Genomic DNA, 21,616 nt, shown 5'->3' with positions numbered 1-21,616 from the left:
GTGCTGAAAACAAATGGGTCCCCTATTTAAAAAGATGGAGAAGAAGCTATGAAGGAAAAATACTGGAGTTTTTGTGCAGGTACAGCCAATTAGCGCAAAAATATTGTGATATTGTCAAAACGATACAATACGGTATATCGTCAAAAATTATATCCCGATATGTAACTGTTTTCCCCCATCACGAGATGGGTGGGTCAGATCAGTCACTGTTTTGCGTCTCCATCGATGGCGTTTTCGTTGGCTTATCCCTAAGTTATATTATAATTGCCATTCAAACTTTATAGTGCAACCACTGGTGTAAGCCAACACAGAAATTGCGTTGGTCTCATGTGTTTCCTTTGGCTATTTTAAAACAGGGGTGTTGTGAGCAGAGTCACTGAAGTTCACACATCTCTACCTGTTATTGGATACCTTTAAACAGCAAAAAACAGAGCGATGACAAAATATTTTGTCGCCATAACGGAATTAGCAATCACACTCACTCTGTAAACATTCCAGGAAAGCTACTTGTTAGCATGCTAGATGGGATCATTTTAAAAGGTGGCAGCACAAATATGTACTTGTCCCCAAACTAAAGTAACAGAGGTCTTCTCTTTTTTACTACCCATATCCCTGAATAAAATACTTTATGATTATAGGCCATAAGAGTAGACAGATTTATATTCATAGTGCTATAACACTTGAAATTGAGCTCAGGTGCATCCTGTTTACATTGATCATCCTTGATGTTTCTACAACTTGATTGAAGTCCAACTGTGGTAAATTCAATTAATTAAACATGATTTGGAAAGGCACACACTTGTCTAAGGTCCCACAGTTGGCAGTGGCATGTCAGAGCAAAAACCAAGCCATGAGGTTGAAGGAATTGTCCGTAGAGCTCCGAGACAGGATTGTGTCAGCACAGATCTGGGGAAGGGTACCAAAAGATGTCTGCACCATTGAAGATGGTGAACACAGTGACCTCCATTTTTAAATGGAAGAAGTTTGGAACCACCAAGACTGTTCCTAGAGCTGGCCATCCGGCCAAACTGATCAATCAGGGAAGAAGGGCCTTGGTCACAGAGGTGACCAAGAACCCGGTGGTCACTCTGACAGAGCTACAGAGTTCCTCTGTGGAGATGGGAAACCCTTCCAGAAGGACAAACATCTCTGCAGCACTATATGGTTTTTACGGTAGTGGCCAAACGGAAGCCACTCCTCAGTAAAAGACACATGACAGCCCGCTTGGAGTTTGCCAAAAGGCACCTAAAGAGTCTCAGACCGTGAGAAACAAGTTTCTCTGGTCTGATGAAATCAGGATTGAACTCTTTGGCATGAATGCCAAGCGTTATGTCTGGAGGAAACCTGGCACCATCCCTACGTTGAAGCATGGTGGTGGCAGCAGCATCATGCTGTGGGGATGGTTTTCAGCGGCAGGGACTGGGAGACGGGATCGAGGGAAAGATGAACAGAGCAAAGTACAGAGATCCTTAATGAATACCTGCTCCAGGGACTCAAGGCTGTAATCACTGCAAAAGGTGGTTCAACAAAGTACTTAGTAAAGGGTCTGAATACTTATGTAATTGTGATTTTTCTGTTTTTTTATATAAATTTGCAAAACTTTATAAAAACCTGTTTTTGCTTTATCGTTATGGGGTATTGTGTGTAGATTGAGGGGATACAAAAAAATCTATTTTAGAATAAGGCTGTAACATAACAAAATGTGAAAAAAGTAAAGGGGTCTGAATATTTAATGACTGCATTGTATAGTGTATGTAGAATTGCAGGAAATAGCTTTAGAACTGCAAATTCTCTCTCAGCCCTATGGAAAAATATGTAGGATTGCAGGAAATTAGCTTAAAAATTCATTTTTTTTCCTCACAGCCCCGTGACAAAATGTGTAGAATTACTGGAAACTTGCCTTAAAACTGTAAAAAAATAAAATAATCATCTGCCCCAATGGCGAAATCTGGCGAATTATGCTAACTTTGCCACCGCTGTGTCGAAAAATCATAGGGGAAACACTGCAGCTTATAAGATCACAGTGCAGCATGCAAGGGACATCTGCAGACAGAGCAGCTGATTGTGTGTGTGTGCGTGCGTACATGCACCCGCTCAAGGATTATGCAACAGGACAGTGAACAAGCTTTTCAGTTTTTTATTAAGGCCTGTTTACAGGATAGGCATGGGAGGAACACTGCTCGTGACTCTGATTTCGCACTGGAAAAATACCACCAGTTGCCAGATGGTGTGCAGGCCAGGGGCGGTTGAGGCTGTCCACACTTTCGTTCTCTGTATCGTTTCTATTGTGTCAACCAATCCCCATGTATAGTAGACGACATTTCCTAACAATGCAGCCTCAGAAAAACCCTTGTTCAGATGAACCTGTTTATCCATTTCCCACATCCTTCAATTGTTGTCTTTCATGGAAAGATGGCATTATCCCTTCCAATGGAATTGAGACCGGCAGATAGTCTTCTGCGTTTTGTGTGTGTGTGTGTGTGTGTGTTCTGCTTCGTGTGTGTGTGTGTGTGTGTGTGTGTGTGTGTGCTGCTTCGTGTGTGTGTGTGCTGCTTCGTGTGTGTTTTCAATGTGTAGGCCTATAAATGTGTGTGGTTTTTGTGGCACATGTTTGTAAGGACAGTTTAACTATATTTTAACTACGCACGCTTCATCCTGTAGCATTTTCCTTGCTGATCTCCACTAGCTAGTTGTTCCTCAAAGAATTTACTATAAAATGTTCCTTGTCTACAAAGCCCTAAATGGACCTGCCTACCTGTCAGACCTACTCTCCCCCATGAACCTCCACCCACCCTACGTTCAAGCCACACCAAACTGCTCCATGCCCCCAGGACTAGGCTCCACACAATGGGGTACCCTGCCTTTTCCTCCCACACACCACGCCTATGGAACTCCCTGATAATTTCAGGGCTCCTCTGAAAACATCAAACTCTACCACTTCAAACAGTTTCCTAAATAATCCTCCTTCTCATGGCAGCAACCAGCACTTGACTGCCCCCCCCCCCCCCCCCAATGACAATGCAAATTTATAAAAAATACTAAACTGAAATATCACGTCTACATAAGTATTCAGACCCTTTACTCAGTACTTTGTTGAAGTACCTTTGTTAGCGATTACAGCCTTGAGTCTTGGGTGTGACGCTTGGCACACCTGTATTTGGGGAGTTTCTCCCATTGTTCTCTGCAGATCCTCTCAAGCTCTATCAAGTTGGATGGGGAGTGTCGCTGCACAGCTATTTTCAGGTCACTCCAGAGATGTTCGGGTTCAAGTACGGGCCCTTGCTGGGCCATTTAGGGACATTCAGAGACTTGTCCCGAAGCCACTCCTGCATTGTGTTGTCTGTGTGCTTAGGGTCGTTGTCCTGTTGGGATGTGAACCTTTGCCCCAGTCTGAGGTCCTGAGAGCTCTGGAGCATGTTTTCATCAAGAATCTCTCTGTACTTTGTTCCGTTCATCTTTCCCTCCATCCTGACTAGTCCCCACAGCATGATGCTACTACCACCATGCTTCACTGTAGGTATGGTGCCAGGTTTCCTCCAGTCGTGACACTTGGCATTCAGGCCAAAGAGTTTAATCTTGGTTTCATCAGACCAGAGAATCTTGTTTCTCATGGTCTGAGAGCCCTTTCGATGCCTTTTGGCAAACTCCAAGTGGGCTGTCATTTGCCTTTTACTGAGGAGTGACTTCTGTCTGGCCACTCTACTATAAAGGCCTGATTGGTGGAATGCTGCAGAGATGGTTGTCCTTCTGGAAGGTTTTCCCATCTCCATAGAGGATCTCTGGAGCTTTGTCAGAGTGACCATCAGGTTCTTGGCCACCTCCCTGATCAAGGCCCTTCTCCCTCAATTGCTCAGTTTGGCCGGAGGGCGGTTTCTAGGAAGAGTGTGGATGGTTCCAAACTTCTTCCTTTTAAAAATGGGGTCTGAGTACTTTCCGAATGCACTGTAAATGTTCACTCTTCAGGCTTTAAGTCTCACCTCTATCGGCTGGGCTACCATTATGGCCTTCCTCCTAGACTTTGATTGTTGCTTTCGTGCTATGTTTTATATATAAACCAATATTTCAAACAATTTCTGTTATTTTATTTCATGCACTCATAATATTTAACCAGCTGCTCTTAGTGAAAATGTGTTAGCCTATTAGCTAGAAAGGTCACTCCTATGATAGTTCACACTTCCTCTTCCAATTATAATGTGGGGAGGTCAAAATTTTCAGTATTTACCAAATCTATTCATTCCTTACTTCTCCTTGCCATTCACCTGATAATAAGACAAATGTTTTTGCTAACGTATGATAGGTTTGCCTGGGAGGGGGTCCCAGGGCAAGATAAGGTTGAAGACCCCTGACTTAACATGGTCCACACACACCTGCATAGTTGTCAATGGGGCACGACATCACCTCCTCCCCCTCAGGAGGTTGAAAAGATTTGGCATGGGTCCTCAGATCCTTAAAGTTCTACAGCTGCACCATTGAGAGCATTGGTATGGCAACTGCACTCGACAGCAATGTGCTACAGAGGATGGTGCAGACGTCCTAGTACATCACTGGGGCCGAGCTTCCTGTCATCCAACACCTCTATATCAGGCAGTGTCTGAGGAAGGTGTGAAAAATTGCCAAAGACTTCAGCCACCTAAGCCATAGACTGTTCTGCCTGCTACCGTCCGACAAGCGGTACCATAGCTTCGGGTCTCGGACCAACAGGCTCCGAGACAGCATCTATCCCCAAGCCATGAGACTGCTAAATAGTTAACCAAATGGTTACCCGGACTATCTGCAATGACCCTATTTTGCACTGACCTTATTCATATTCACAAGACTCTACCCACACACACTACACTACACTGACACACTACCAGTCCCTATATATAGCTTATTTCGTCTATATTTTTATTCCTCTTGTTCTTCCTTTTATTATATATATTTTTTTTTACTATGTATCATTGAGAAATGGCTCTTAAGTAAGCATTTCACGGTAAAGTCTACCCATGTTGTATTCGGCGCATGTGGCATACAATTTGATTAGGTTTTTTTGGTATCTGACACATACCAATTCAAGAGACTCAAAAACAAGCTTGGACCTGGTTTGAATTGCACTGGTGTCCGTTGTTGCAAAACGCATCTACCTAAAACAGCATTTTAAGTATGAGTCGCGACCCAAAGTGTGTCGCGGACCTGTTAATGGTCGGTCGCGACGTAAATGTATAATTATTTCATTAATAACTGGAATTGATTTGGCCAAGTGCAACTGCGAACTCGGTTCAGTGCGCTCTCTGCTTAGCATCTGTCCCTGCTCAGTTTGGCAGCTGCGCAAGTGGTAGAGGGAGATGCCCGTGTGCTTGGCGGTTTAGCTGATCTTTTTTCTGCAGTTTTCTTGAAGATCACTCCACGACCCACACACTGCAGCGATGTCGTTCAAGCCACTGACTTGTTATTCCCACTCGCCATCACTCACCGCTGCCATGAAATGGACTCATGCTAGCCACAAGTTCTGACTGAGCTCAATCGTCATGAAACGCAAATACAGTGATGACTTTTTGTCTCATTCTTACAAACTTTGAGAAATTATGAGGAGCGCCCACAATGTGTTTTGTGTGGGGAAGTGCTTAGTAATGAGTCTCTCAGAACGAACAAATTAATAAAACGACACGTCCTGATCAAACATCTAGGCACAACATGACGGTAAACCCAGGGAGTTCTTTCAGAACAGGGCAGAATGCTTCAGGAAACAGTGCTTTGAAAGTGGAAAAGTAAGTCAACTAGCAAGGCACAACTGTTGCTGTTACAAGTAATACTTTTTATTCGGAACTGGAATAAACTGATTGAAGCAAGATGCTTTTTGAGGCAAACACTCACACAGTTCTGGGTTGCTCATCTGCATCAGGAAGCGGTCTCCTGCCTGACTGAGAAAGCAGTAGATGTTCTGATCCAGTTTGGCACCACATACCTATGCAAGTCAGGGTTCTGAAGTACAGAAACAGTCTCAATGCTGAGCATGACCTCAATGTTGCACTGTCAAAAACAGCCCAGAATAGACATGCTTGTTGGAAACTTCAACCAGCCACACACCTTTCATTAGGACTGTGTGTATGTGTGTGTTTTCTGGTCTACATCTGTGTGATGTGATTAATCAGTTTATTCCAATTCAGAATAAAAAAATGTTTTTTAACAGCAACAGTTCCAACCTAGACTTTCTATCAACAAAAATGTATACAGTAAGATATACAGTAGGCCAGAATCTTTTTTATCTGTACTGTTACTTAGGGTTGCACGATCAAAAAGCATGTGTGTGTGTTCTGTTATACATCTGTGTGATGTGATCAATCCATTTATTCCAGTTCAGAATGGAATTATTAATTGTATTTTAACAGCAACAGTTCCAACCTACAGTTGTGGCCAAAAGTTTTGAGAATGACACATTAATTTTCACAAAGTCTGCTGCCTCAGTGTCTTTAGATATTTTTGTCAGATGTTACTATGGAATACTGAAGTATAATTTCAAGCATTTCATAAGTGTCAAAGGCTTTTATTGACAATTACATGAAGTTGATGCAAAGCGTAAATATTTGCAATGTTGATCCTTCTTTTTCAAGACCTCTGCAATCTGCCCTGGCATGCTGTCAATTCACTTCTGGGCCACATCCTGACTGATGGCAGCCCATTCTTGCATAATCAATGCTTGGAGTTTGTCAGAATTTGTGGGTTTTTGTTTGTCTACCCGCCTCTTGAGGATTGACCACAAGTTCTCAATGTGATTAAGGTCTGGGGAGTTTCCTGGCCATGGACCCAAAATATCGATGTTTTGTTCCCCGAGCCACTTAGTTATCACTTTTGCCTTATGGCAAGTTGCTCCATCATGCTGGAAAAGGCAAGGTTCGTCACCAAACTGTTCCTGGATGGTTGGGAGAAGTTGCCCCCCGGAGGATGTGTTGGTACCATTCTTTATTCAAGGCTGTGTTCTTAGACAAAATTGTGAGTGAGCCCACTCCCTTGGCTGAGAAGCAACCCCACACATAAATGGTCTCAGGATGCTTTACTGTTGGCATGACACAGGACTGATGGTAGCACTCACCTTGTCTTCTCCGGACAAGCTTTTTCCGGATGCCCCAAACCTTCGGAAAAGGGACTCATCAGAGAAAATGACTTTACCCCAGTCCTCAGCAGTCCAATCCCTGTACCTTTTGCAGAATATCAGTCTGTCCCTGATGTTTTTCCTGGAGAGAAGTGGCTTCTTTGCTGCCCTTCTTGACACCAGGCCATCCTCCAAAAGTCTTTGCCTCACTGTGTGTGCAGATGCACTCACACCTGCCTGCTGCCGTTCCTGAGCAAGCTCTGTACTGGTGGTGCCCCAATCCCGCAGCTGAATCAACTTTAGGAGACGGTCCTAGCGCTTGCTGGACTTTCTTTGGCGCCCTGAAGCCTTCTTCACAACAATTGAACCGCTCTCCTTGAAGTTCTTGATGATCCATTAAATGGTTGATTTAGGTGCAATCTTACTGGCAGCAATATCCTTGCCTGTGAAGCCCTTTTTGTGCAAAGCAATGATGACGGCACGCGTTTCCTTGCAGGTAACCATGGATGACAGAGGAAGAACAATGATTCCAAGCAGCACCCTCCTTTTTGAAGCTCCCAGTCTGTTATTCAAACTCAATCAGCATGACAGAGTGATCTCCAGCCTTGTCCTCGTCAACACTCACACCTGTGTTAACGAGAGAATCACTGACATGTCAGCTGGTCCTTTTGTGGCAGGGTGGAAATGTTTTTGGGAGGATTCAGTTCATTTGCATGGCAAAGAGGGACTTTGCAATTAATTGCAATTCATCTGATCACTCTTCATAATATTCTAGAGTATATGCAAATTGCCATCATACAAACTGAGGCAGCGGGCTTTGTGAAAATTAATATTTGTGTCATTCTCAACTTTTGGCCACGACTGTAGACAGTGTTTTTAATGGGGAAAAATAAGCATGAAAATATATTTATGGGTATTTAATTTTTTGTTTTTGTCTATTACATTTTTTTTAGGCATAAGGGCAATGAAATGTATCGATATTCACGTAGAGTTGCATATTTTCCTTAGCTTGGGTTCCAGGAAAACACAATTTCTCATTTGGGTCCCAATATTGACTTTGATCTCATGCCCTTCTTATGAACAAATCTTTCTTTTATGAACAAGTCATATAAATTGATATATTCTTGCTACAGCTTATTAGCGTACAACTAATCATTTCCCCCTGTTGATGATGCTCATTATGCATTTAAGGTTGAACCAAAAGATTACATGTAACAAATATGAAATTAAATGCGAAACAATTATGTGAAATTGAATAAAACAATGTATGTTGATGCTAATATGATGTACATTATTCAATTATGTTCCTATATGATAACAATAGCGTAATATATTAAATAATTATTTTTACGTTTCACAAATTGTAATTAACATAATCGTTATGACACCCTCACTATTGTCATTGGTTGCACTAATTGCACTGTTTGTCTACATAACCTGGTTCAAGTATTCATGACATTACCCTGAGGAAGGCACAGTGATGCCGGAACATTGGTAAATACCCATTATATTGCTGGGAGTTAATATATGGAGTGTGCGACTTTATTTTGATAGTTTACCGAAAATCGCATCTAATAACATAGTCTACAGCAGTGATTTCCAACCTTTTTTTTTAAACCTGGGCCCAGCTTGATGGTAAAAAAAATGTTGGGCATCCCTAAAATGTCCTTATTAATTCATTTAGTATATAGACCTCATCTGCTCCATACTGCAAATCATTAAAAAAAAAATTGTGAAAAACGTTTTTTTTTTATAGATTAAATAGGTTTTATTTGAACTATTTTCATAATTCTGTACCCCTTTTAAGTGCGTTTTGCGAATCTGTGCTAAAAATATTTGTTTGTATAACTCCGTTAAAATAAGTCTTTAGTTTTGAACGGTTTGTGCTAGAGACGAGCGGTGCAACAACGGACACAAAGCCATGCTCCGTTTGTTTCTATGGCAGAGGCTTTGGTACAGCTAAGCCTAAGCAGACTTGCCTCTGCTAATGCTTGTCACAGGCGACGTGAAATGAGACAACTGACATTGCTTGTGATGTGCACCCCTCAATTGATAAATGTAACAGCCTGAACGCACTGGACTTGAAACAATGATGGAGATGTAATCATGTACCATTCATATATTATCTGAGCGGCACTGGTGCTCCCAAATAAAAATGGCATGTGGATTTGACATACATCTAAGGGTTATATGTCAGTGTATCGAAAAATGATCAAGATTCAGAACGGTTTTGTGGCACACGAGAGTTCCTCAAGGCACACCAGTGTGAATCAGGGCACCCATGTAAGCAGTCAAAATATAACAGGAGTAAGAATAACATTGGTTTAGACTCATTGTTTTAGGGCATGCCCCAGAGTCCCTGTAAATGTTCCTCCTGGCTTCCTATTTGATTGAAAAGGTCATTATTAGCCCAATAGCATTCCTAGTCCCCTTAGGACCCTAGAGACCCACCTCCAGGCAAGTTTATACTGGGCTCCTTTCTTAAATAATGGGTACCATCAATTAAGGCAATGGGGTAGCAAAGCTGGTTTATAACAATGTTATTTGTCTTTCAGGACCATTGTCTCTTAAGTCTTCTTGACTTGGGTGAACATGGACAAAATATAAAAGTGTTTATTAAGATACCTTTAACTAAGCTTCTTTTTTCTGTTTGACAGTTCATAATCAGCTGGAGTCGTTCCTCTTTTGATTTAGGTGAGGATAATGGCTAATAACTCAGACTCTGCTGACATCAACTGGTCTAGCGACTGTAGTGCAGCTTTTGAGAAGATTAGAGAGGCCCATATGCTGTTAACTCTGGGGATAAATAAGGTCTCTGCATATGAAAGAGCCTAGCAGCGTGTCGTCAGTCAATAAGATCTTCTATAAGCACCCACCCTCTCCATAGTTTGAGATCCATTGGCCGAGGGGAGCGGCCATTGAAGTATGATTTGTACAGCTGCCTTCACCTAGTGTGGTGTTCGTATGGGTTTGCAGGGTGAAGTGTGCTTGTGCGTCTGTCCCTTAATGAAGAACACATTGGATTTTTTGTCTCCGAAAGCATGTGATCAGACGAGAGAAAAAAGGGGAGACCGTACTCTCTGCCCTCGCACATGTTCTCTGTGTTTTCGTCTCCCCGTTATCCGGTCAGCACCCCCAACCCTGAATGTGGGGTGTTTTGGTTCTGCCGGTGCCCCGTCAGGGGTGAGGTGACTTCGATGTGTGGTGTTGGGGTTTATGCCGCCGGGGTGACTGGAATGTTTTGGGGCTTTGGGGGCGACTGGAATGTGGGGTGTTGTGTTCCTAGGGTTGTTTGTTGTCTTGACACACACACACGTGTGCACTGTTGTGGTCAGCACAGGTCCTTGTTGTGGGTGACACACACAGCAAGCCATCTCTTATATAAACAGCCCATATGTCCCCTCCCGGAATAAAATGTACAGGCCGCCTTGTTTTCCTTGGATGCTGATTGCTAACAAATTAGATTTAGCTGCCAGTGACTTCCCTCCACTTCCTTTTAACCCCTCCCCGCCCATCATCCTTTCCCATCTCTCATTAGGCAGAGACACAGCAGAACATTGCCGACTGCTGTCACTGTGTTTTGTTATGGTTGTTTCAGAGGAGGAAGAATGTATTATTCTCTCCTTGTTTATCAACCACTCAGATTGCAATCAAGGCGGGCCAAAGATGTGGAATGCGGGCAGTTCATTTTGCGGTTTTGCATGTTATTGTGGACCTGTCAGCATAGCATAACATTCCCCTCTACCCGTATGTTGAAAGTAGGTCATCACAGCAGGAACAATAGCTCCTCAGTGGTCCACTTTTGAGTAGAGACACCGGAAAAGGTCAAATGGTATAATGATCCAGTTTTATTTTTCCATCTTTTGATATCTGCTTTTGATAGTTGGACATTTGCATTTTGAAACTCTGCTTCAGACTGGACAGAGAGGACATTGTTGACATGAGGAAAGTTGAGTTTGAAATTTGATTAGTTTAATTATTTGAGTAAATTCACTAACAGAACAAGTTTTTATCATGGGATTAGGCTAATATTAAAAACTATTAAATCACTGTAAAGAGTACAATCATAAATCTTCTTATGACTAAAATCTGGACAACAATGTAATAGAGAAATATAGGTTCCCAGTTGATAGTGTTGTAGCAGTTTGCTTCATGTATGTGTAGTCAGCCATAAGCACTTAAAGAATAAATGCTGTGCTCTAAACATTAAGGGTTTTGCGCATTGGAGCTTTTAAATAGAGTTAAGGCAAAGTAAATTAAAAGGCACACACAACCTGAAAATATTAACTAGCACCCTGAATATCCATATTCAATAATGTAGTTACTTAAACATGAGTGCCATAATTTGGTTTTGAGAGAAATCAAAGAAACATCTAATGTGCAGATTTTTTAAAGATATTTATGAGTAAACTTCTTTAAGACTAACAGTGTATATGGATATAATAAAGGTGCGGGTTGACACGTGGTGTGATTAAATAAAATTTGGCAGTGAATGTCAGTAAATGTGATCATATAAGCCTGTCGCATGAGAAGGCAAATGAGAATGTCAAGTGCACCAAACTCCTCCCCTAACATTCTCCCAAGCAAGTCAATGTGACATGTAAAAAGGCTTTTAAAGACTGGAGACACACAACTGTCAAAACACTGATACCTATGACAGAGTTGTGTTTTATGGAACTTTTGGGCATCATGCGTTGCAAAATGAGCTACAGTCTTCCCTGCACGCCAGGAACCTTACCTGCATATTCAGGACGTTTTGTTTCTCACAGAGCACGATGCAGGTAATAGCTTTTGAGTATTTGGATACATTTGTATTACCTCATCATTGTGTAGCTGTCTTTGCTATGGTATGAAAAAGACTAATCAATAATGCTTGATTTTTATCAATGAAGAGTGGGATTTTATCAACTTGCTTGTGCTCTTGCTCAAGTTTTGTATCCATGATCAGTTACTAGAAGAACAAAGTGTCCCATTTTTAGAATTGTTACTGTATTTTATCATTGGTCTGTTGTGCCACTATTACAATTTGTATCAACTTTGCAGGGATACAAGGGCTTTGGCTTCTTTCTTGTAGCATCAGTAACTTTAATGTGGTGTGACATTTGATGGGCGGTTGTCTCTCTGCAAGTCCAATCATACATTGTGCTGCTGCCAGTCACATACAGAGCCTAGGCATTACCATAGCATCGATAATTGACAGGTGCCTTGTTTACATTGCATGGAGGAGTCTATGGCATTTATGGATTACTCGGACCTGATTGAAAAGGATTGCATAGTTTTCTGCAATAGTTGAGAGACCATGACACAGACACACACAAGTTTGATTTGTGCTGAGGAAACCTAAAACCTCCGCAGTCTTTGGAGCATAACAGCATGGGCCGTATAGTTTTACCTCACCCGTGAATATGGAGGAAGAATAACATTTCATGTATTCCGCTGGTTCAGTAAAATTTGAAATCACATTAATAGCAAACTTCTACAGACCTGCACAAAATGTTATCTTGCCAGAGCACCTTCTAGTGGCGTGTTGCGCGCGAGCCCCTTTGTTCAGTCGTGCGTTTGCAGGGCGGTGTTGTACTGGAAAGGCAAGCGACTGCGCATTGGTCTTTGTAAAGTATCAAACACGACAACCTTTGAGGATTAAATAGCGACATGTGAGATTTATTTAATGTGTCAACGAGACGGTGGGCCCTAAACGATGTGAGTATTGTGCATTTTCTTTAAGGATACGGCCTTTAACGGAGTGATAAACGAGAGGTATTGGGAACCATCATAAAAAGGGTACAATAAACGCGGTGTATTCGACTGTGATGTCGATTAGACAACAAAAGATTGCAACACATAGTATCCTCAAACCTGTCGAGATAAAACATGACAAAAAAAGTATAGTTTTATATTGTATTACATCTGAAAGGAGAAATATTTATTCAGAGGATGGTGTTTGAAAAAAAAATCCCGAACAGTTTTCACTGCACACGGTGGTTGAGAGCACTTCACGCCTCCTTGTGCATTTACATCAAAAAGAGATGCACGGTTGTGAGATTAGTCCATTTACGTATGATTTGATTTGCATTAGAAGCGGAAATAATACGTTTCACTTCCAATAACAATCAGTTTTTGGTCCGTTCTGTTTTGCGTGGTATGTTATTGTTCTGCATCTAGAATGCAGTGACCACCAGTTGCCCACCAAAAATTGTTTATATTCTTCACTACAACAATTTTATGGGAATTCGCTTATTCCCTAATCCTTGGGTTTTATATGCATTGTATTAGATATCCTATTTGCACAGGGTGCGCCGACGAGGCTCGCTGTGCCCGGTAGAGGTGCATTGTACATCTGAAGGGGCAGTCTGCAGTTGCATTGTCCATTTTTGGACTTATGAATTCATGACATGGACTCATTGATTGTTGAAGAGTATAATTTAGAAATGCCTAATGACCTTAGTTCAACTGTCGTACCCCATCAGAACCCAAACTATATACTTGTTTCACTCCAATGTGTGTATACAAAGTAAATGTAAACAAACTATATAGCCTCAAAACATGGTTAAAACTATAATTTTGATATGGATAGTGAGTCCCTGCATCCATAGCTGTCTATGAAGTTGAGTGGTTACATTTTCTCCCTTAGCTGTTTTACCTGAAACGGTGGGAGGATGCTTTATCCTCCCATGCTTATCCTCCCCATCCTCCCATTAAAGCACTGCTGATCAGCGCTTTAATGGTGCCTATTAAAAGTGCACAGTATCAAGAAAGATGACTTTCCAGTACAATGGAGCGCACAATGAGGTGGTCGGCCGGCCGGCCCGCGGATTAGGCAGCCGCCTGGCGCGGCAGATTGACAAGGGCAGCATTTCGCGAGCTAAACTGACCAAGAATCACCAACAACACCTCACATAATTCTGCCCCAAAACAATGAAAACTTGTCTCACCCAGTGGTGGGCTATTAAGGTGAGCACTGATGATGCCCCATTATAAGCAGTGCCCACTGCCAAAGGCAGGGAAAATATGTATATTGGCCATCACCACTCTGTCAAAGTCATCTAACATAAATCATGTAGCATATACAGTAGAGAGTATATAGCCTCTGTGGCCTTTTGTCTCCTACAGAATGTCATGGACACTTTTTACATCATGCGTGCTTCCGATAAAATAGCCTAAATGGCGCCCTATCAAAAAATGTTTGCTTCGATATGAATATGAAGTAACATGTTAACAAACATACCATATCCTAAAAACAGGACAGGTCAAAGTACAATGGACAATAGCCTATGGATTGAAATTAGGCTACTCACAACTGCTGTCCGGGAGTTTCGCTCAGTGCGCTATAGTGTCAGGGTAATAAGGGATTTTGAGTTTGTAGACCTATTCGTCAATTTCTGAGCTAATCATGGCAAAGAAGAAAATATGAACTGCATTTTCCAAGAACGCGATGCCTGATAAACTTGGGTAGGACTATAGCTGACGTAGGCGGCGCGTGAGTTTCTGCATGACACTTATGATAATCACATTTTCATGGAACAGTTTCATTTCAATAATTATTTTGTTTCTCAAAATCATTGTCACGTGGTTAATTATGCAAATCTGAATTAAAATGATAAAAATGTAACGAATGCGAGAGCACCAGCTTCTGCCATGTGGACACATTGATAGGCCGACACCGTGAACCATTGGTGGTTAAAGAAATGAGCACATGGAACTGAGAACCAATTCAGCATTGTCAACTAAGTAAAAATACACAGCTGACAAATAAAAACAGTAAGAATATCGTGATGAAAATTCTGTTTCTTTAAATCGCATTAATCTACTCCACCTGTATGTCCCTTTCTATCTGTCTTGAGAAATTTTTTTACAATACATTTTTTTATTAAAATGTAGGGGGTAGATCAGCTTTTGGCTTCCATCAATGTAATTGATCCCATCCTTCAGCTCCACTCTATCCCTCCTGTCTATCTCTGAACACTATCCTGTTTAGATTAGAGGTAGACCGATTAATCGGAATGGCCGATTTTAATTGGGGCCGATTTCAAGTTTTCATAACAATCGGTAATCGGTATTTTTGGCCACCGATTTGCCGATATAATATATATATTTTTTTTTTTATGTAAAAAAACCCAAAACAATTTGGGACTTAAATTTTTTTTTTTTTTACACCTTTATTTAACTACGCAAGTCAGATTAAGAACACATTCTTATTTTCAATGACGGCCTAGGAACAGGGGTTAACTGCCTTGTTCAGGGGGGATTCGTTTTTGCAACCTTCCGGTTACTAATCCAATCCAACGCACGAGGAGCCTGCATGGCAGGCTGACTACCTGTTACGCGAGGGCAGCAAGAAGCCAAGGTAAGTTGCTAGCTAGGATTAAATTTATCTTATAAAAAACTATCAAACATAACATAATCACTAGTTAACTACACATGGTTGATATTACTAATTTATCTAACGTGTCCTGCGTTGCATGTAATCGCCTGTTAATTTATCATTGAATCACAGCCTATTTCGCCAAACGCGTGTTGATTTAACAAGCGCATTTGCGAAAAAAGCACTGTCATTGCACCAATGTACCTAACCATAAACATCAATGCCTTTCTTAAAAATCAATAAACAAGTATATATTTTTAAACCTGCATATTTAGTTAATATTGCCTACTAACATGAAATTGTGTCATCTCTAGCGTTCATTGCACGCAGAGTCAGGGTATATGCAACAGTTTGGGCCGCCTGGCTTGTTGCGAACTAATTTGTCAGAATTTTACGTAATTATGACATAACATTGACATAACATAACTCGTAAGCATTCATTCAGACAGCACTTTCGTGCATTTGCCAGCAGCTATTCGCTGTGTTTCAAGCTGTTTATGACTTCAAACCGGGTGGGTATAATTTGTGGAACGTTCCAACAGGAATCTATTCCAAAAACTTTGTAAATAACAAGGTTGCCAAAAAACAACGCATACAAAGTTGTATAGCGGCAGAATAAGATACCGGGTAGTGAGTGGTCTATTTCATCACGTTTATTCCGAAAAATGTCTGTCCTCACTCTGGTTGCCGATAGACAAACATTTAAGAATAAGCTACATGGTGAGTTGATGACTATTCGGCAGCTAGTTAGCCAGGTTTGTATGCGTTGCTACTTTGTATGCGTTGTTGGTTGGCAACCTTTTACTTTACGTTTTTTGGAACAGATTCCTGTTGGAACGTTCCACAAATTATACCCACCCCTTCAAGCCTGTCAACTCCCAAGATTAGGCTGGTGTAACCGATGTGAAATGGCTAGCTAGTTAGCGGGGTGCTCGCTAATAGCGTTTCAAACGTCACTCACTCTGAGACTTGGAGTAGTTGTTTCCCTTCCTCTACATGGGTAACGGTGCTTCGAGGGTGGCTGTTGTCGATGTGTTCCTGGTTCAAGCCCAGGTAGGAGCGAGGAGAGGGACGGAAGCTATACTGTTACACTGGCAATAATAAAGTGCCTATAAGAACATCCAATAGTCAAAGGTATATGAAATACAAATCGTATAGAGAGAAATAGTCCTATAATTCCTATAATAACTCCAACCTAAAACTTACCTGGGAATATTGAAGACTCATGTTAAAAGGAACCACCAGCTTTCATATGTTCCCATTTTCTGAGCAAGGAACTTATACCTTAGCTTTTTTTTACATGGCACATATTGCACTTTTACTTTCTTCTCCAACACTTTGTTTTGCATTATTGAAACATGTTCAATTTGGTTTAATTATTTATTTGAGGCTAAATCGATTTTATTGATGTATTATATTAAGTTAAAATAAGTGTTCATTCAGAATTGTTGTAATTATCATTATTATAAATAAATAAACCCCCCCCCCCAAATTGTCCGATTAATCGGTATCGGGGTTTTGGGCCTCCAATAATCGGTATCGGCGTTGAAAAATCATAATCGGTTGACCTCTAGTTTAGATTTCTATTTGCCATATATTTTTCAACTGTGCTGTGATTTTTCAAAACATTTCTGAACCTTTCTATTCTCAGATTCTACATATTGTAAATTAAAGATAAGCATTTTTGCTAAGAGTATTATTGATTGATTGACTGACTTTTTAAATCACCCAGCCGTGCTATTTGCAGAGTTAGCTCCAGGTAAAAGTTGCATTTCTTCAGCAATTCCTGAACCTGTGACCAAAAACATGCTACATTTGGACAGTACCATATTTGACTTCAGCTAGTGAAGTGCAACATTGATTTGATACCATCAACTAGGTCTGTTGCCAGCAAACTTGCAACATTGTATCAACTAGCCTATTCCGGCAAGGGAAAAGTGTTCGGCATTTTATGACGTTTCCACTAGATATATGGGATCATCAGAGCATGACATTTTGCTCTTTCACACTGAGACTTGGTGATTATCGAGGGGAAACTATTAGCCTCTCATTTGCAATGGATAAAAAAAAAGAAGGTACGCTGTCCCCGCAGCAATGTTACAACATATAGTGGAAAGCCTTCCCAGAAGAGTGGAGGCTATTATAGCAGCGAAGGGGGGACCAATTCCATATTAATGCCCATGATTTTTGAATGAGATGTTCAACAAGCAGGTGTCCATGTTTTTGGTCAAGTAGTGTACCTTGGAAGAGCAGTTGTTCTGCTTTACTCCAAAGTAAAGAGGATATCATGTCATTTTTGACATGCGTAGGCTTGACTGGTGACCGACATAATTGAAAACAGAAACATACATTCGAATGTGTAATAGATGATTTGATGATTCTCTTCAAAGGAATAGGGTGGCCTCTCTTCCTCATTCCTTCGGTATTAACATTATTTTTCTCTTATCTCCACAGTGCTTCCGGAGCCAGTGTTGTTGCCATCGATAACAAGATAGAGCAAGCAATGGTGAGTGCGTCTCTCGTTTTACCTTTAACTAGGCACTACTAACATATTGAAAAGTTAAAGTACATGATTTGACCTGAAGTCAGTGGTAAAGCTTGTGAGTAATGTTTGACATGGTATTATATCTCTCTTGCTAGCCCTCTGACAACCTCTCTTATCTCTATAGTGTGTGTGCATTGTTGTATGGTCCTAAATTGTTGTGCTAATGGCAGGCCTCTCTCTCCTCAGGATCTAGTGAAGAGCCACCTGATGTACGCAGTGCGGGAGGAGGTGGAGGTGCTGAAGGAGCAGATCAAGGAACTGTGCGAGAGGAACTCTCAGCTTGAGCAGGAGAACGCCGTGCTCAAGTCCCTGGCCAATATGGACCAGCTCACCCAGCTGTCGTCCACCCAAATCAGCCCTGCCGGCAGCACCTCCCCGTCTCAGCAGCTACCCTCCACCAATACCAACACCCCCCTGGAGGGTGAAACCCAGGCTTTCAGCCTGCCACAGCAGCCCAACGTCACCTCTGTGTGATCCCATGCCCCCGTAATACACCTCCCTGACATACGGGAGGAGGAGACCCCAACAAACAACCAACCCCTGCCTCTCCCGCTGCCTTGCAACATAAAAAAAGAGCTCAGAACTGCATTTGATTTGTTTTTTTAGAAGCAAAAAAAAAACCAAGCAAAATCAGCTTTTGTTTGCCACCCTTGTCTTCGACTCGTGTGAAGAGCCATGCTTCATTTTGCGTGCTGCTGCTGTCGTCGGGCCTTCCCAGTATTAGACAATCATCATCATGTGATAGCATTCTTTTGGCCGGGTGTCCTGCGTTAAGTCTATGGGGAGCTGGCCAAGGGAGGAGTGCGGTGCAGGGCCACGGGGGGTAAGAGGCAATCCGGCGCATGGTGGCGGTAGTGGAGGTGGTCCAAGAGGCCGAAAAACGTGGGGGGGGGGGGGTCCTACGTCCTGGGAGGCCCTTGACTGTTCTATCCCCCCACTCCACACTTGGTTGTTGGTAGCAAGTGGAAAAGAACGGGGGAATGAGAACGACAAATAGAGACTGAGGTGGAGGAAAGGATTCCTCCCACCATAGGAAGAATGTGTCTCACGCCGTGAGAAGACCAAAACTAGTTTTCCCAGAGCCACCACACTGACACAAATCAAAAAATAACTTCATTAGTTCAGTTTTAATGTTTGCATTTATTTATTTCAGGGATACAATTTTCATAATGTAAATGAACAATGTCACGGAAGTACATGTTAAAGTATGTTAGATTATCGGTCAGGCAGTCAATTGGTAGTCTAATCAAAAAGTAGTTCCGTAAATGCAATAGGTTCTTTTAAAAAGGCAATTCCCATGGCATAGCACCGCTAACACTAAAAGGCAGTTAACTTAATTAAATGAATCCAGGTTGAATGTACATTTTGTAAAGTGTTAAAAGCAAAGAGGGATTGTACAGGTGAACGCCAGTTATTGAGATATGAATCGTTGGTAGTTATATTTTGATAAACATTTGCTGTAGCTTCTTTGTCGCCAAAATTGGAAGACAATTGCCATACTTTCCCAACGTTTTAAAAATTCTATTGCACATATTTACTGTCTGGGCTAGGGGTAAAAAAGCTGTGAAATTGTTCAACCTACGTTGTAACCAAAGACTCAAAGCTGTGTAATAATTTAATTTTTAATGCACACGTTTCTTTTTGAATTTTTTTTTACTTGTTTTTTTGTTTCTGTTTAGCATGTTCTGCATGATCTATAATTAAACCACTTTCTTACCTCATCTTTTTATTTAGCACTCTTATTGTAACGTAAAGTTAGTCTGCTCTGTCCTTTACCCATCGTTTACAAAGAGCTGCCAGTTAGAACGAGAGAGGAAGGAGAACGGAATGGAAAGAGAGGGGGAGAGAATGAGGGGATTAAGAGTAAGGGAGAGTCAGAAGCACACACTAGCAGAAAATGAAGTTTGAGACGTATTTTTGTTTATGTAAAGTGTTTTGAATTTCATATGCAGACCAAAAAAGTTTTGTTAAATTGCAAATGTTACTGTATTTAAAGGCCCATTGCAGTCAAAAACGTTACTTTATATTTCCACACTATGAGGTTGGAATAATACTGTGAAAATTATAATGCCCTTTTAGTATAAGAGCTGTTTGAAAAGACCACCTGAAATGTCAGCCTGTTTTAGTGGGAGGGAGCTTTGGGTTTCCATGGTGACGTCACCACGCAGTAAATTAGTTCAGTTTTCCCCTCCCCACTCAAACCACTGACAGTCCTAGCAAAATTCTTGCTTGAGAAATTGTTCTTTGCTTAAGTAGCTCTTTTTTAGTTATTTTTGACCATTTTAATTGAAAACAATCACAGGAAGGTACTGAATTGTTACCCAGAAAGGATTTGATTTTGAGATTTAAAAAAAATGGCTGCATTGGACCTTTAAGGAATGCAAACATTTAGATTCTGATTGTAGTGTACCAACACATACTTCAATAAAAAAACTGCTAGACTATAATAACTTACAAACTTAATGGAAAGTATTGTACACATTTCACAACTCCAGCTTGAATCTGGTAAACTATTGAATGAGCATATTATGGTATGTCCTGTCTGCGTTACATGTCTTTTGTGATTCCTGTACCATTCTTTGTGGCTTAGAACCAAACCAAAATTATCATCTTTAGTAGGATGAACTTAGATTTCACCTTTGCAACTGGGTATTATTATTTCTTTTTTTGAAGGAGATGCCATGTACATGCGAGGTGTGTACTGTATGAACGTGATGATCACTGAGCCTTGGAGAAAATATCTTAATGATGCCCTTGTAATGTGCTGTTGTGGCAACAAAAAAAATGGTGTAAAAAAAAATAAATTACTGTTTTATTAAGAATGTCAATGTCTTGCCCAGTGCAAATTGTGTCTTGTTTGTGTGTCATCTTACAATGAATGACTAATAATCAACCTTCTGGTTACTGATGACTGACTTAGTTGTTGTACAAGTATGAAACATGCTGTATCCAGGTTATAGAGATGCCAAAACATGTATCTCTCACCTCAATCTCTGCTTGCTGTACTTTGCTCTAGGATCAACAAGAACTGAATTGATGTACACTAGGCTATTTTATTTACTCATAGGTACGGTTTTGTGCTCCAAATGTATTGGGGCAGTGACACATTTTGTGTTTTGGCTCTGTACTCCAGCACTTATGATTTGAAATGATACAATGACTGAGGTTCAGGCTTTAATTTAAAGGTATTTTCATCCATATCGGGTGAACCGTTTAGAAATTACAGCACTTTTTGTACATAGTCCATTTTAGAGAACCAAAGGTATTGGGAGGAATTCACTTATGTGTAAGAAAGTTAGACATATCATACCCCTGCAAATGCTAACCTTCCCTGTTATTGTAATGGTGAGAGGTTAGCATGTCTTGGGGGTATGATATTGGTGCATCTGTAACTTCCTCACTCATCATTATTCACAATTAATTCAGGACTATCCGTAATCATGGTAGCATCCACATTAATGTAGAAGTGTTTAGAAACATATTCTTATTGACAATAAAAGTGACTCCTAAATTACACATTATTTACGATTTGTTTCTGTTCAGCACAAAATAATCTATAAAACAACCAAAACAAACAACAAATGCATCCAACAAGTTTGTAGAGTCACAAGCTTGATGTAATCATTGCATGCTTGGAATA

The 21,616-nt window shown here is 41.0% G+C and overlaps 1 protein-coding gene across 1 annotated transcript in view; it reads left to right on the top strand.

Moving 5' to 3' along the window:
* LOC115157954 (TSC22 domain family protein 2) overlaps positions 1–20,804 on the top strand; it is a 54,648-nt gene extending 33,844 nt beyond the window's left edge. Inside the window, exons 2-3 of the mRNA XM_029706323.1 lie at positions 17,886–17,937; positions 18,163–20,804. Coding sequence (XP_029562183.1) covers positions 17,886–17,937; positions 18,163–18,450 — 340 coding nt within the window. The 3' untranslated portion in view covers positions 18,451–20,804. The remainder of the gene's footprint in view (positions 1–17,885; positions 17,938–18,162) is intronic.
* Positions 20,805–21,616: the final 812 nt, after the last annotated feature.

This window comes from Salmo trutta, chromosome 22 (assembly GCF_901001165.1).
Source record: "Salmo trutta chromosome 22, fSalTru1.1, whole genome shotgun sequence".
NCBI classification, from domain to species: domain Eukaryota; kingdom Metazoa; phylum Chordata; class Actinopteri; order Salmoniformes; family Salmonidae; genus Salmo; species Salmo trutta.
The sequence above is the reverse complement of the archived record's forward strand: the minus strand, read 5'-3'. Positions and strand labels throughout refer to the sequence as shown.